General features: G+C 44.0%; 1 protein-coding gene across 1 annotated transcript in view; it reads right to left on the bottom strand.

Moving 5' to 3' along the window:
- Nucleotides 1-1057: 1057 nt before the first annotated feature.
- LOC311145081 (mediator of RNA polymerase II transcription subunit 27-like) overlaps nucleotides 1058-14516 on the bottom strand; it is a 114846-nt gene continuing 101387 nt past the window's right edge. Inside the window, exons 6-8 of the mRNA XM_084181259.1 lie at nucleotides 13956-13997; nucleotides 5219-5296; nucleotides 1058-1911 (exon numbers count right to left, since the gene is read on the bottom strand). Of these exons, the coding sequence (XP_084037385.1) occupies nucleotides 1777-1911; nucleotides 5219-5296; nucleotides 13956-13997 (255 nt within the window). The 3' untranslated portion in view covers nucleotides 1058-1776. The remainder of the gene's footprint in view (nucleotides 1912-5218; nucleotides 5297-13955; nucleotides 13998-14516) is intronic.

Below are 14516 nucleotides of genomic sequence, written 5' to 3'. Positions count from 1 at the left end.
CACATTCAACTATGTAAAGAAAAAAGTATTTAATAAGATTATTTCATTCATTCAGATCTAGGATGTGTTATTTTAGTGTTCCCTTTATTTTTTTGAGCAGTGTATATTTCCACACTATGAGGTTGGAATAATAATTCTGGTTGTGAAAATAGCAAAAATATTTCTGTACAGACTATAAGTTGAACATTGTAAGAATGCTAAGATAATTGAGAGAGAGAATAAGAACAAGTGGGCTACACAGGGCTTGACTGTACACTAGACTAGAGGGAATTAATCAGCTGTGCTTTCTTTAGCGTCTCTGCCCTGGTATTTATCTTTTCCCCACATCGCCCTCCTCTGCCCATCAATCCCACTATTACACTCTGACGAAGGCCCGGTGGGCATTTCACACAGCAAATAAATTGGAGGGAAGGGGTGCGTGGAGCTTCTCTGAACGGAGCTTTGACCACTTCTTGTGGACGGATGGACAAAACAGGCAGACGGACACATACACACGGTCCTGTCCTGCTGTCCTATGGAGGAGATGGACACTAACAGTATGCTTTTATCACCATTATTCCTATTCTGCTTAATCTGACTAGCTCTTCCAGTTGCTGATTGTACAAAGTAACATAAACAAAATCAATAATTCAGAGCTGGAAAGCCAGAAGGGAACCTGTACAGTAGAGGCACAGCATGACGTCCGTATTGTACTGGAAAGGTTACTAAACAAAGGCCCATTCCAATGTCATGCTTCATGCAATCTGAACCACTCTTGTAAGCTCATGTTATTTTTCTCAAAAGTGGGCAACAAAGTTTTTAGTTAAGGAGAGAATCTTGTATGCGGTGTATCCGTGACTTAAAATACCTTGGTTCAGAATGTCAGTGTTGCGTGTAGTCCAAAAAATGTACACTGCATTTGACTATGAACTGTATGCTCTTTGACAATGAGCCAAGGATCCTTGACAAAAACTGCTGCTCAGAGTCACAAAGAGCCCCACGAATGATGAAATGCATGGGTAATGTCTATCTAAAAGTTGATGAACAAGACTAGAGATGTTCAAAAGTATTCATATTTGGTTGTGTTATGAATTGGCAAGACCATTTCCTCCATCCTTAAGATGACACTGATGGCTATTAAACCAATTCTATACTTTATTTAGACAATGGTTATAAAAGGACAGATTTCTTTTGAAAGTGTACAAAAAGGCTGGCGCCTAATTTTACAAAATGAACAATTCCCTTCCCTTGCCATCTAAATACATAAAGGGTCCTGTCCTACTTACAGAAGTTCACTTTTTTAACTCCCACCTAACAAAAAAGCAATTTTCTTCCACATATCCACATTGGCTCATGAAATATTAAACCCAGCTCCTATACAAAAGGGATACAATACAATGCCAAAAAACTACACAATATTTGGGGCATGAATATGTTCGCTCTAACTTTGCTGCAAAATAACTTTTTTGTATTATTATTATTTGGAGAGTGGGTGGAAGCTAAATAAAAAGGTTCAGCACAACCAGGGGACTGGAGCAGGAGCACTGAACAATTTACTATATGGCAAACATTTGGACAGCTGTGTGAGATTGGGTTAAATGTAAGTAGACTCATTAATATGACATCATCCTACACAGTGGGCGGTCTACCAGGCAGTGACAGACAGTCTATAAACAACAGTGTTGTTGCTCTACATGCACAGTGTAGGCAGAGGTTGAAGAGCAGGTGAAGTCTTGCCATGTCTTATTAGATGGGGTGTCAGAATAGTTTCCAATGGAACCTTTCCCCTCTGTTTCCTCATTGCCTACACGTGTCGTGGAAGGCCTCCAGGGTGCGAAAGTCTCTCCAGGTCGGGGGAAGGCCCTCCTGCAGGAACTTCCCACAACGCTGACATGGGGTCTGGAACAGCTTGATGTAGCTTCTTAGCCAGGTCTGCCAAGGAGAAAATAAAATGGAAATTCAGGCAGGAAGACGGTGATATACAGTGAGGGAAAAAAGTATTTGATCCCCTGCTGATTTTGTACATTTGCCCACGGACAAAGACATGATCAGTCTATAATTTTAATGGTAGGTTTATTTGAACAGTGTGAGAGAGAATAACAACAAACAAATGTCAAAAATGTTATAAATTGATTTGCATTTTAATGAGGGAAATAAGTATTTGACTCCTCTGCAAAACATGACTTAGTACTTGGTGGTAAAACCCTTGTTGGCAATCACAGAGGTCAGACGTTTCTTGTAGTTGGCCACCAGGTTTGCACACATCTCAGGAGGGATTTTGTTCCACTCCTCTTTGCAGATCTTCTCCAAGTCATTAAGGTTTCGAGGCTGATGTTTGGCAACTCGAACCTTCAGCTCCCTCCACAGATTTTCTATGGGATTAAGGTCTGGAGACTGGCTAGGCCACTCCAGGACCTTAATGTGCCTCTTCTTGAGCCACTCCTTTGTTGCCTTGGCCGTGTGTTTTGGGACATTGTCATGCTGGAATACCCATCCACGACCCATTTTCAATGCCCTGGCTGAGGGAAGGAGGTTCTCACTCAAGATTTGACGGTACATGGCCCCGTCCATCGTCCCTTTGATGCGGTGAAGTTGTCCTGTCCCCTTAGCAGAAAAACATCCCCAAAGCATAATGTTTCCACCTCCATGTTTGACGGTGGGGATGGTGTTCCTGGGGACATAGGCAGCATTCCTCCTCCTCCAAACACAGCGAGTTGATGCCAAAGAGCTCAATTTTGGTCTCATCTGACCACAACACTTTCACCCAGTTCTCCTCTGAATCATTCAGATGTTCATTGGCAAACTTCAGACAGGCCTGTATATATGCTTTCTTGAGCAGGGGGACCTTGCGGGCGCTGCAGGAATTCAGTCCTTCACGGCGTAGTGTGTTACCAATTGTTTTCTTGGTGACTATGGTCCCAGCTGCCTTGAGATCATTGACAAGATCCTCCCGTGTAGTTCTGGGCTGATTCCTCACCGTTCTCATGATCATTGCAACTACATGAGGTGAGATCTTGCATGGAGCCCCAGGCCAAGGGAGATTGACAGTTATTTTGTGTTTCTTCCATTTGCGAATAATCGCACCAACTGTTGTCACCTTCTCACCAAGCTGCTTGGCGATGGTCTTGTAGCCCATTCCAGCATTGTGTAGGTCTACAATCTTGTCCCTGACATCCTTGGAGAGCTCTTTGGTCTTGGCCATGGTGGAGAGTTTGGAATCTGATTGATTGCTTCTATGGACAGGTGTCTTTTATACAGGTAACAAACTGAGATTAGGAGCACTCCCTTTAAGAGTGTGCTCCTAATCTCATCTTGTTACCTGTATAAAAGACACCTGGGAGACAGAAATCTTTCTGATTGAGAGGGGGTCAAATACTTATTCCCCTCATTAAAATGCAAATAAATGTATAACATTTTCTGACATGCGTTTTTCTGGATTTTTTGGTTGTGATTCTGTCTCTCACTGTTCAAATAAACCTACCATTAAAATTATAGACTGATCATTTCTTTGTCAGTGGGCAAACGTACAAAATCAGCAGGGGATCAAATACTTTTTTCCCTCACTGTATCTGTCAGGAGGATTCACCAATAGACTGATTCTAGTAAAACATAACATTTTGAATCAAAACTCAATGACGGGCCATTTTGATGAGCAGATGAGCTGACACGGTGAGAGAGACAGAGAGAAAGAGAGAGAACGGGAGAGAGAGAGAGAGAGAGAGAGAAAGAGATAGAGGGGGACAGAGACAGAGAGCACCAATGAGGGGATTGTGGTCAATCCACCCAGGGGGGTGAGTGGAGTCTCTCCTCATCTTCAGGCCCCCCTCTCTCTCCCAGCCCATCAGTCGGCCCCAGCCAGCCACACTGCCAGACCTCCCTCACACAGTCACACACCTGTCGAAACCTATTCACTGGCATCATCCATCTGTAGGATTAAAACCCTGCTCCTCAATTCATCACCGGCCAGCGTAATGATCACCACCCTCATTGGGCGGCGTGAGAAAATATCCATTACAGCAATCTCATGTTAGCGCTGCAACGAGAAGACTACAGTTATAGGTAAGTAGAGAGTAATGCATTTGCAAAGCCTATGGAATAGCAACTGCAAAACAGGTGCAAAAAAGGCATTTTTATTTAATTGCTTTAGTGGCTACTTAAGACGGGACTTGGGCCAACTGTTCCTTTAAACAGGATTGATTGCAGACATAGTGCTAATGTCTTTCTAGACAGAGTCAAGCTGTCAATGAGGACAGGCTGGTAATGGAGGCACCTGGGTGTTGGCCTTGAAGCTGAGCCACTGTCTGATTGAACCCAGCCACCACACCCTGGCGGGGCCAGATCAGAATAGGCTCCCATTGATCTCCAACACCGGATTGGCAAATTCATCTCCCTCACCTCAGCACTAAGAGCACAGGTCTGCAGAGTGGACAGTCGGGCTATTTAAAAACATCAAGTAGGGCGGGCACAATTACCGTATAAGCGGCGGTTATGGATGAAGACCGTCATGAAAATAAAATAACAGTCATAACCGTAATTTTTGTGTGTGGAACAAACAGATGACTGAAGACAGGATAGCCAGGCATTAGTGCGGTTGAGTCTGTTTCTACGGTAACATGGAGTCTTTACAACGTGATGAAACGCTGTTTCTCCTTGCTGAAACAAGCAAGGTGTTGTAGCAAACAAGTCTTCAGTTGCCTAGGCAATGCCCCCCTCCCTGCAGCAGCAGCACACACAGTCAGTAGCGGAGAAGAAAATGTGTTGAATTTATTTTTATTTTCTATTCAGTTAAACGATGACCGCGGTCATTTGGCTGACCAATTACTGTCATCCAAAATTCCATAACTGTCTTCCAAAATTCCGTCACAGCCAACATCAAGACAATAATACAGTCTCTTCTATGCTTCCTGAGGTACTTCCTCTATAGGACTGTACGTGTGGAGACTGGTTACAAGCTTCAGCGGGACAGGGGAGCGTTGCCTGACTCACAACCATCATTATCCAGTAATAGCCTGACAGTTTTTAACCCCCTCCTCAAAAATGAGTTTCAGAGCCTTAAATCAAAAGAGGCACTGTAACAGTACTGTAGGTGTGATAAGATGCCTAGAGACAGCAATGCAAGTACAACCCATCGGCTATGTCTATATGGTGAAGATATGGGACAGTAGATGATCAAGTAGAGGAGCTCAGTCACAGGGTGTGAGTGGGTTATATAGAGGGTTTCCTTTGTGAATGTGCTCACCATGAAGGACCGTACCACCACATCGGGCATCTGGGGGAGTTGGTAGTGCAGCAGAGCAGTGGTAGCGTGATCCGTAACCTTAGAGAAAAAACAGGGCTTGTAAAAACACATCGTCCCTGAATATTTGTAAATAATATAATAATAATAATATAATATGCCATGTAGCAGACGCTTTTATCCAAAGCGACATACAGTCATGCGTGCATACACTTTTGTGTATGGGTGGTCCCGGGGATCGAACCCACTACCTTAGCGTTACAAGCGCTGTGCTCTACCAGCTGAGCTACTGAGGACCAAACATTCCAATTCCCTCTGCTAAGGCTGAAACAATAAAATCACATTAAGTCTGCCAGCTTTTTCAATTCAATAGGATTTTATGAGCAAGTGAGTCCTACATAACATAATCAATAAAAGTGGTCAAGTAAAACAACATGTTTTCAAGGCCTGAGCAATCATTACTCAACTTTCAACATAACTAATAGTGGTCTGCTAGTCTAGTGCAGGGTTGTCATTGGAGCAATCCTAATCATATACTGTACCAATCTCTCCCTCCTACACATATTCACTTGGCAGTGACTAGGCTTCTTATTATTCTTAATATTTTGATCAAAATCTAATATTCATCCCACATGCAATTATATGCAGGCCATTTATTACGTAACTTTGATGAACCAAGTTCTTCCGACAATTGTTTTGCTGTGTCCAGTCAATATGTCCATTGCTATTGCATTTTGACCATCTGGGGAAGCATGAGGAGTATGGCTATTACCAGCACATGGCAGGCAGCACAGTACATGCGCAGGGAAAACATATCAAAACAGGGGGAAAAAACTAACATCTTCTTCTCCCCAAAGAAGATGTAAGGATATGACTGGACAGGTAACAAAGAGAGGCTTTGGTCCCAAGTCAGCCAGTGCAGTGAAAGATGAGAGGGGAAGCTGACAGGTGCCCTCCTCTTCCCTCCCTCCCCATCAGACTGGGTCTGTTTGACTTAGCATTAGGATGAGATGAGATCAAGAAATAAACATACTGTAGTTTACCAATAAAATGGTCTGACGGTGAAGTGGACATACTCTGTATTCATATCCTGAAAGAATGAAATGACCTCATTACAAGACATTTTAATAGAAAGTCAGCAAAAATAGAAAAGTTATTGCTACCGTGGAAAGGAAAATACCTGTCTATTTGTGGAAAACTTACCCTGAATAACTCATATCCCAGTTTACCTAATTGATTACGTCCTTGCCAACACCTAGTGACTTGATTAAAAAAAAAATATATGAGCAAAAAAGATTCTATTTTATTTGGAATGGCAAACCAGACAAAATTAAACGGGCCTATTTTTATCATTAATATGAATTCAGAGGGCAAAAATTATTAAACATTAAAGCATTAGATCTCTCACTAAAGGCTTCAGTCCTTCAAAAGTTATACTTACATCTGAACTGGTTCTCTAGCAGATTAGTAACAATGTCTCACCACATGTTCAAGAACAGCCTTTTCCCCTTTATTCAGATTACAACCTCTCACTTTTGGTTATTTGAAAATGAAATAATCTCCAAAATATCGCTATTTTTAAAACAAGCCATAGAAAGTTGGTTGCAATTTCAGTTTAATCCACCAGAAAAGACAGAACAAATATTACAACAAATATTATGGCTAAACTCAAATATACTAACTGATACAAAACAAAACAAAATTTTAAGAGGGTAAAATCTTTGTAAATTATATCATAAATAGGACTGGTGGAGTTGTCACACATGCAGCTAACAAATATATATGGAAATGTCTGTTCTACTTAAATTTACAAATAACTAATTGCAGCATTACCGCAAAAATGTAAGAGGCAAGTGGAAGGGGGAGAAAGTATGCTGCCTATGCTACCCTCCAGTCCCTCGACTTCTTGGCGCTGACGGAAACATGGATTACCACTGAAAACACTGCTACTCCTACTGCTCTCTCCTCGTCTGACCATGTGTTCTCGCATACCCGAGAGCATCTGGTCAGCGGGGTGGTGGCACAGGAATCCTCATCTCTCCCAAGTTGACATTCTCTCTTTTTCCCCTGACCCATCTGTCTATCTCCTCATTTGAATTCCATGCTGTCACAGTCACTAGCCCATTCAAGCTTAACATCCTCATCATTTATCGCCCTCCATGTTCCCTTGGAGAGTTCATCAATGAGCTTGACGCCTTGATAAGTTCCTTTCCTGAGGATGGCTCACCCCTCACAAGTCTGGGTGACTTTAACCTCCCTACGTCTACCTTTGACTCATTTCTCTCTGCCGCCTTCTTTCCACTCCTCTCCTCTTTTGACCTCACCCTCTCACCGTCCCCCCCTACTCACAAGGCTTGACCTCATCTTTACTAGATGCTGTTCTTCTACTAATCTCACTGCAACTCCCCTCCATGGCTCCGACCACTACTTTGTATCCTTTTATCTCTCGCTCTCCTCCAACACTACTCACTCTGCCTCTACTCAGATGGTAATGCGCCGTTCGCTCTCTCTCTCCCGCTACTCTCTCCTCTTCCATCCTATCATCTCTTCCCTCTGCTCAATCCTTCTCCCTCCAATCTCCTGATTCTGCCTCCTCAACCCTCCTCTCCTCCCTTTCTGCATCCTTTGACTCTCTATGTCCCCTATCCTCCCGCCCGGCTCGGTCCTCCCCTCCTGCTCCGTGGCTTGACGATGACGTCCCTTCTGTCTTCAAGAGAGCGAGAGTTAAACCCCTTCTCAAAAAACCTACACTCGATCCCTCCGATGTCAACAACTACAGACCAGTATCCCTTCTTTCTTTTCTCTCCAAAACTCTTGAGCGTGCCGTCTTTAGCCAACTCTCTTGCTATCTCTCTCAGAATGACCTTCTTGATCCAAACCAGTCAGGTTTCAAGACTGGTCATTCAACTGAGACTGCTCTTCTCTGTGTCACGGAGGCTCTCCGCACTGCTAAAGCTAACTCTCTCTCCTCTGCTCTTGTCCTTCTAGACCTGTCTGCTGCCTTTGATACTGTGAACAATCAGATCCTCCTCTCCACCCTCTCCGAGTTGGGCATCTCCGGCGCGGCTCACTCTTGGATTGCGTCCTACCTGACAGGTTGCTCCTACCAAGTGGCGTGGCGAGAATCTGTCTCCGCACCACGTGCTCTCACCACTGGTGTCCCCCAGGGCTCAGTTCTAGGCCCTCTCCTATTCTCGCTATACACCAAGTCACTTGGCTCTGTCATATCCTCACATGGCCTCTCCTATCATTGCTACGCAGACGACACACAACTAATCTTCTCCTTTCCCCCTTCTGATAACCAGGTGGCGAATCGCATCTCTGCATGTCTGGCAAACATATCAGTGTGGATGACGGATCACCACCTCAAGCTGAACCTCGGCAAGACGGAGCTGCTCTTCCTCCCGGGGAAGGACTGCCCGTTCCATCATCTCGCCATCACGGTTGACAACTCCGTTGTGTCCTCCTCCCAGAGTGCAAAGAGCCTTGGCGTGACCCTGGACAACACCCTGTCGTTCTCCGCTAACATCAAGGTGGTGACCCGATCCTGTAGGTTCATGCTCTACAACATTCGGAGAGTACGACCCTGCCTTACACAGGAAGCGGCACAGGTCCTAATCCAGGCACTTGTCATCTCCCGTCTGAATTACTGCAACTCGCTGTTGGCTGGGCTCCCTGCCTGTGCCATTAAACCCCTACAACTCATCCAGAATGCCGCAGGCCCGTCTGGTGTTCAACCTTCCCAAGTTCTCTCACGTCACCCCGCTCCTCCGCACACTCCACTGGCTTCCAGTTGAAGCTCGCATCTGCTACAAGACCATGGTGCTTGCCTACGGAGCTGTGAGGGGAACGGCACCTCCGTACCTTCAGGCTCTGATCAGTCCCTACACCCAAACGAGGGCATTGCGTTCATCCACCTCTGGCCTGCTGGCCCCCCTACCTCTGCAGAAGCACAGTTCCCGCTCAGCCCAGTCAAAACTGTTCGCTGCTCTGGCACCCCAGTGGTGGAACAAGCTCCCTCACGACGCCAGGACAGCGGAGTCACTCACCACCTTCCGGAGACACTTGAAACCCCACCTCTTTAAGGAATACCTGGGATAGGATAAAGTAATCCTTCTACCCCCCCCCTTACCCCACCCCCCAAATAAATAAAAAATAAATGCATATTGTAAAGTGGTTATCCCACTGGCTATAAGGTGAATGCACCAATTTGTAAGTCGCTCTTAACGTAAATGTAAATGTAAGTAAGGAACTTGTCTTTTGGCCCTACATTAAAGACCAAAATTGGCTAAAGAAATTTTTGACAAATAAAAAAGTATACCAGTTTCATTTAAGGACCCAAAAATTGACAGCTGTGCCAAAAAGAGTTGGGGTAAAATTTCCGATGCACCGATTACATGGCACATGGTTTATGAACTGATACACAAAACTACGCTGGATTCAAAACTTTGAGCTTTTCAATTTAAATTATTATACAAAATTCTTGCAACCAATAGAATGTTATATACACTGCTCAAAAAAATAAAGGGAACACTAAAATAACACATCCCAGATCTGAATGAATGAAATAATCTTATTAAATACTTTTTTCTTTACATAGTTGAATGTGCTGACAACAAAATCACACAAAAATTATTAATGGAAATCAAATTTATCAATCCATGGAGGTCTGGATTTGGAGTCACCCTCAAAATTAAAGTGGAAAACCACACTACAGGCTGATCCAACTTTGATGTAATGTCCTTAAAACAAGTCAAAATGAGGCTCAGTAGTGTGTGTGGCCTCCACGTGCCTGTATGACCTCCCTACAACGCCTGGGCATGCTCCTGATGAGGTGGCGGATGGTCTCCTGAGGGATCTCCTCCCAGACCTGGACTAAAGCATCTGCCAACTCCTGGACAGTCTGTGGTGCAAAGTGGCGTTGGTGGACGGAGCGAGACAGATGTGCTCAATTGGATTCCGGTCTGGGGAACGGGCGGGCCAGTCCATAGCATCAATGCCTTCCTCTTGCAGGAACTGCTGACACACTCCAGCCACATGAGGTCTAGCATTGTCTTGCATTAGGAGGAACCCAGGGCCAACCGCACCAGCATATGGTCTCACAAGGGGTCTGAGGATCTCATCTCGGTACCTAATTGCAGTCAGGCTACCTCTGGCGAGCACATGGAGGGCTGTGCGGCCCCCCAAAGAAATGCCACCCCACACCATGACTGACCCACCGCCAAACCGGTCATGCTGGAGGATGTTGCAGGCAGCAGAACGTTCTCCACGGCGTCTCCAGACTCTGTCACGTCTGTCACATGTGCTCAGTGTGAACCTGCTTTCATCTGTGAAGAGCACAGGGCACCAGTGGCGAATTTGCCAATCTTGGTGTTCTCTGGCAAATGCCAAACGTCCTGCACGGTGTTGGGCTGTAAGCACAACCCCCACCTGTGGATGTCGGGCCCTCATACCACCCTCATGGAGTCTGTTTCTGACCGTTTGAGCAGACACATGCACATTTGTGGCCTGCTGGAGGTCATTTTGCAGGGCTCTGGCAGTGCTCCTCCTGCTCCTCCTTGCACAAAGGCGGAGGTAGCAGTCCTGCTGCTGGGTTGTTGCCCTCCTACGGCCTCCTCCACGTCTCCTGATGTACTGGCCTGTCTCCTGGTAGCGCCTCCATGCTCTGGACACTACGCTGACAGACACAACAAACCTTCTTGCCACAGCTCACATTGATGTGCCATCCTGGATGAGCTGCACTACCTGAGCCACTTGTGTGGGTTGTAGACTCCGTCTCATGCTACCACTAGAGTGAAAGCACCGCCAGCATTCAAAAGTGACCAAAACATCAGCCAGGAAGCATAGGAACTGAGAAGTGGTCTGTGGTCACCACCTGCAAAACCAGTCCTTTATTGGGGGTGTCTTGCTAATTGCCTATAATTTCCACCTGTTGTCTATTCCATTTGCACAACAGCATGTGAAATTTATTGTCAATCAGTGTTGCTTCCTAAGTGGACAGTATGATTTCACAGAAGTGTGATTGACTTGGAGTTACATTGTGTTGTATAAGTGTTCCCTTTATTTTTTTGAGCAGTGTATATGGGGGACACAACCATCCCAGCTTTGCAGATTTTGCTGCAAAGAGACTGAATCATTAGATAATTTGTTTTGGTACTGTCCATATGTAGCTGGTTTTTGGTCGCAGGTTCAGGAATGGCTGAAGAATTGCAACATTTACCTGGAGCTAACTTTGCAAATAGCACTGCTGTGTGATTTAAAAAGTAATAGTCAATCGATTAATAATGTAATAATACTCTTAGCAAAATGTTTTATCTTTAATTTACAATACGTAGAATCTTTGAAAATAGAAAGGTTCAGAACTTTTGTGAAACATCACAGCACAGTTGAAAAATATATGGCAAATAGAAATCAAAACTGGATGGTGTTCACAGATAGATTGGAGGGGTTGAGTGGAGCTGAAGAATGGGACTAAAAACAAACAAAAGATAACTATTGTAAACTATACGGTGTCCGTAAAATGTATGTAGTATTTAAAAGCTGGAAGTAGAAGCCTAAGAGTTGTTGTCCATTAGTTTACTCCAATTAGGGGAGGGGTGGTAGGGTTTGGGGAAAATAATAAAATAAAATATATATTTTATATATATACAGTACCAGTAAAAAGTTTGGACACACCTACTCATTCAAGGGTTTTTCTTTATTTTTTACTATTTTCTACATTGTAGAATAATAGTGAAGACATCAAAACTATGAAATAACACATATGGAATCATGTAGTAACCAAAAAAGTGTTAAACAAATCAAAGTATATGATATATTTGAGATTCTTCAAATAGCCTTTTCCAACCGTCTTGAAGGAGTTCCCACATATGCTGAGCACTTGTTGGCTGCTTTTCCTTCACTCTGCCGTCCGACTCATCCAAAACCATCTCAATTGGGTTGAGGTCAGGGGATTGTGGAGGCCAGGTCATCTGATGCAGCACTCCATCACTCTCCTTCTTGGTCAAATAGCCCTTACACAGCCTGGAGATGGGTTGGGTTATTGTCCTGTTGAAAATCAAATGATAGTCCCACTAAGCCCAAACCAGATGGGATGGCGTATCGCTGCAGAATGCTGTGGTAGCCATGCTGGTTAAGTGTGCCTTGAATTCTAAATAAATCACAGACGGTGTCACCAACAAAGCACCCCCACACCATAACACCAACTCCTCCATGCTTTACGGTGGGAACTACACATGTGGAGATCATCCGTTCACCCACAACGTGTCTCACAAAGACACGGCGGTTGGAACCAACTCCAATTTAGACTCCAGACCAAAGGACACATTTCCACCGGTCTAATGTCCATTGCTCGTGTTTCTTGGCCCAAGCATGTATCTTCTTCTTATTGGTGTCCTTTCCAAGTAGTGGTTTCTTTGCAGCAATTCGACCATGAAGGCCTGATTCACACAGTCCCCTCTGAACAGTTGATGTTGAGATGTGTCTGTGACTTGAACTCTGTGAAATAATTTATTTGGGCTGCAATTTCTGAGGCAGGTAACTCTAATGAACTTATCCTCCGCAACAGAGGTAACTCTGGGTCTTCCTTTCCTGTGGCGGTCCTCATAAGAGCCAGTTTCATCATAGCGCTTGATGGTTTTTGCGACTGCATTTGATAAAACTTTCAAAGTTCTTGAAATGTTCCGTATTGACTGACGTTCATGTCTTAAAGTAATGATGGACTGTCGTTTCTCTTTGCTTATTTGAGCTGTTCTTGCCATAATATGGACTTGGTCTTTTACCAAATAGGGCTATCTTCTGTATACCCCCCTACCTACTGATTGGCTCAAACGCATTAAGAAGGAATGAAATTCCACAATTTAACTTTTAACAAGGCACACCTGCTAATTGAAATGCATTCCAGGTGACTACCTCATGAAGCTGGTTGAGAGAATGCCAAGAGTGTGCAAAGCTGTCATCAAGGCAAAGGGTGGCTACTTTGAAGAATCTCAAATCTAAAAAATATATTTGGATTTGTTTAACCCCTTTTTGGTTACTACATGATTCCATATGTGTTATTTCATAGTTTGATGTCTTCACTATTATTATACAATGTAGAAAATAGTAAAAATAAAGAAAAACCCTGGAATGAGTAGGTGTGTCCAAACTTTTGACTGGTACTGTATATATTTACCCCAAAATATATAGGGGATTGGAAATTATGCAGACAATTACATTGACGGAAGCCACAATCTATCTGCAATATTAAAGCTGATCTACCCCCTAAAATATACATATATATGTTTTATAAACATACTGTGCTTTGATCAGCCAGGAGGTACAAGTGAGAATTCTCTATGAAAGACACATTTGTGTGTTCTCGTTCTATTAATGTTGGCTCCATCGCCGTCACTGGTGTGTGTGTGTGTGGCGTTTTGGCTGCCCATAGGCTGCCTGTTGAGATTTGATGAGGGAGGGGAGTGAGGACGACTCATAACCTCCATATGCTTGCCAGAACTGACTATGATGCAAAGTGGTTTTAGTTTCAAATGAAATTCAACAGGAAACAGAGTATATTTTGGTATGACAGGGCTTGACTAGTGTGAGAGAAGAACACAGCAACAGGTGGTCCAACGGGAGAGAGACCGACTGGACCACAATATGGAGACCTATGTGACTATTCATGAGTTCCTCAGGTTGGCGTCTGCCAAGTGGGCATTGCACCTCACTCTGTGGTGAACACATAAAGATGGGGTCTCACCTTTTGAAATACTTGATAGTTTGACTTCGACCAGATATCCAGCTGAGGAGAGAAAAGGAGAAATGATTGCCATTATTCATACATTTTCAAACCATTACACATTATTTTCTTCAGTTGTATGTGATGCAAGTCACACCAAGTGTTCCTTTGGTGCGTTCAGAACAATGGGATTGGATTAAACATGTTGTCGTCGTCATCATCAAGACTGACTACGCCATCAACTTTCTCTTGGTATTCGTGATACCATTCATTAGCATTGTATTCTGGTGTGTTGATCATTTGATCAGGTCTATATTTTTGGTTCAAATGATTCCTCTCTTCTTGCCACCCTACTGTCCTCTGGCTTGCATGGTCCTACAGTAAACGGGGAGAGGTGGGCAGGAGATTGTGTGAAGGTCGTCCAAACACTTTCAAAGGCGTTAACAAATCAAAACGCTCCCCTGAATCTAATATCAAACAGGCCCGGTGTCAGCATTTATTCGAGAAATTGGATTCGATCCCTCTCTGTCCCTCTACCCACTCCCGACACACAGAGACCCTTTAAAGGGGGAATAATACAGG

This window comes from Coregonus lavaretus (assembly GCF_964263955.1).
Source record: "Coregonus lavaretus genome assembly, chromosome: 17".
In the NCBI taxonomy this organism is placed as follows: domain Eukaryota; kingdom Metazoa; phylum Chordata; class Actinopteri; order Salmoniformes; family Salmonidae; genus Coregonus; species Coregonus lavaretus.
This window is presented reverse-complemented; position numbering and strand designations above follow the sequence as displayed.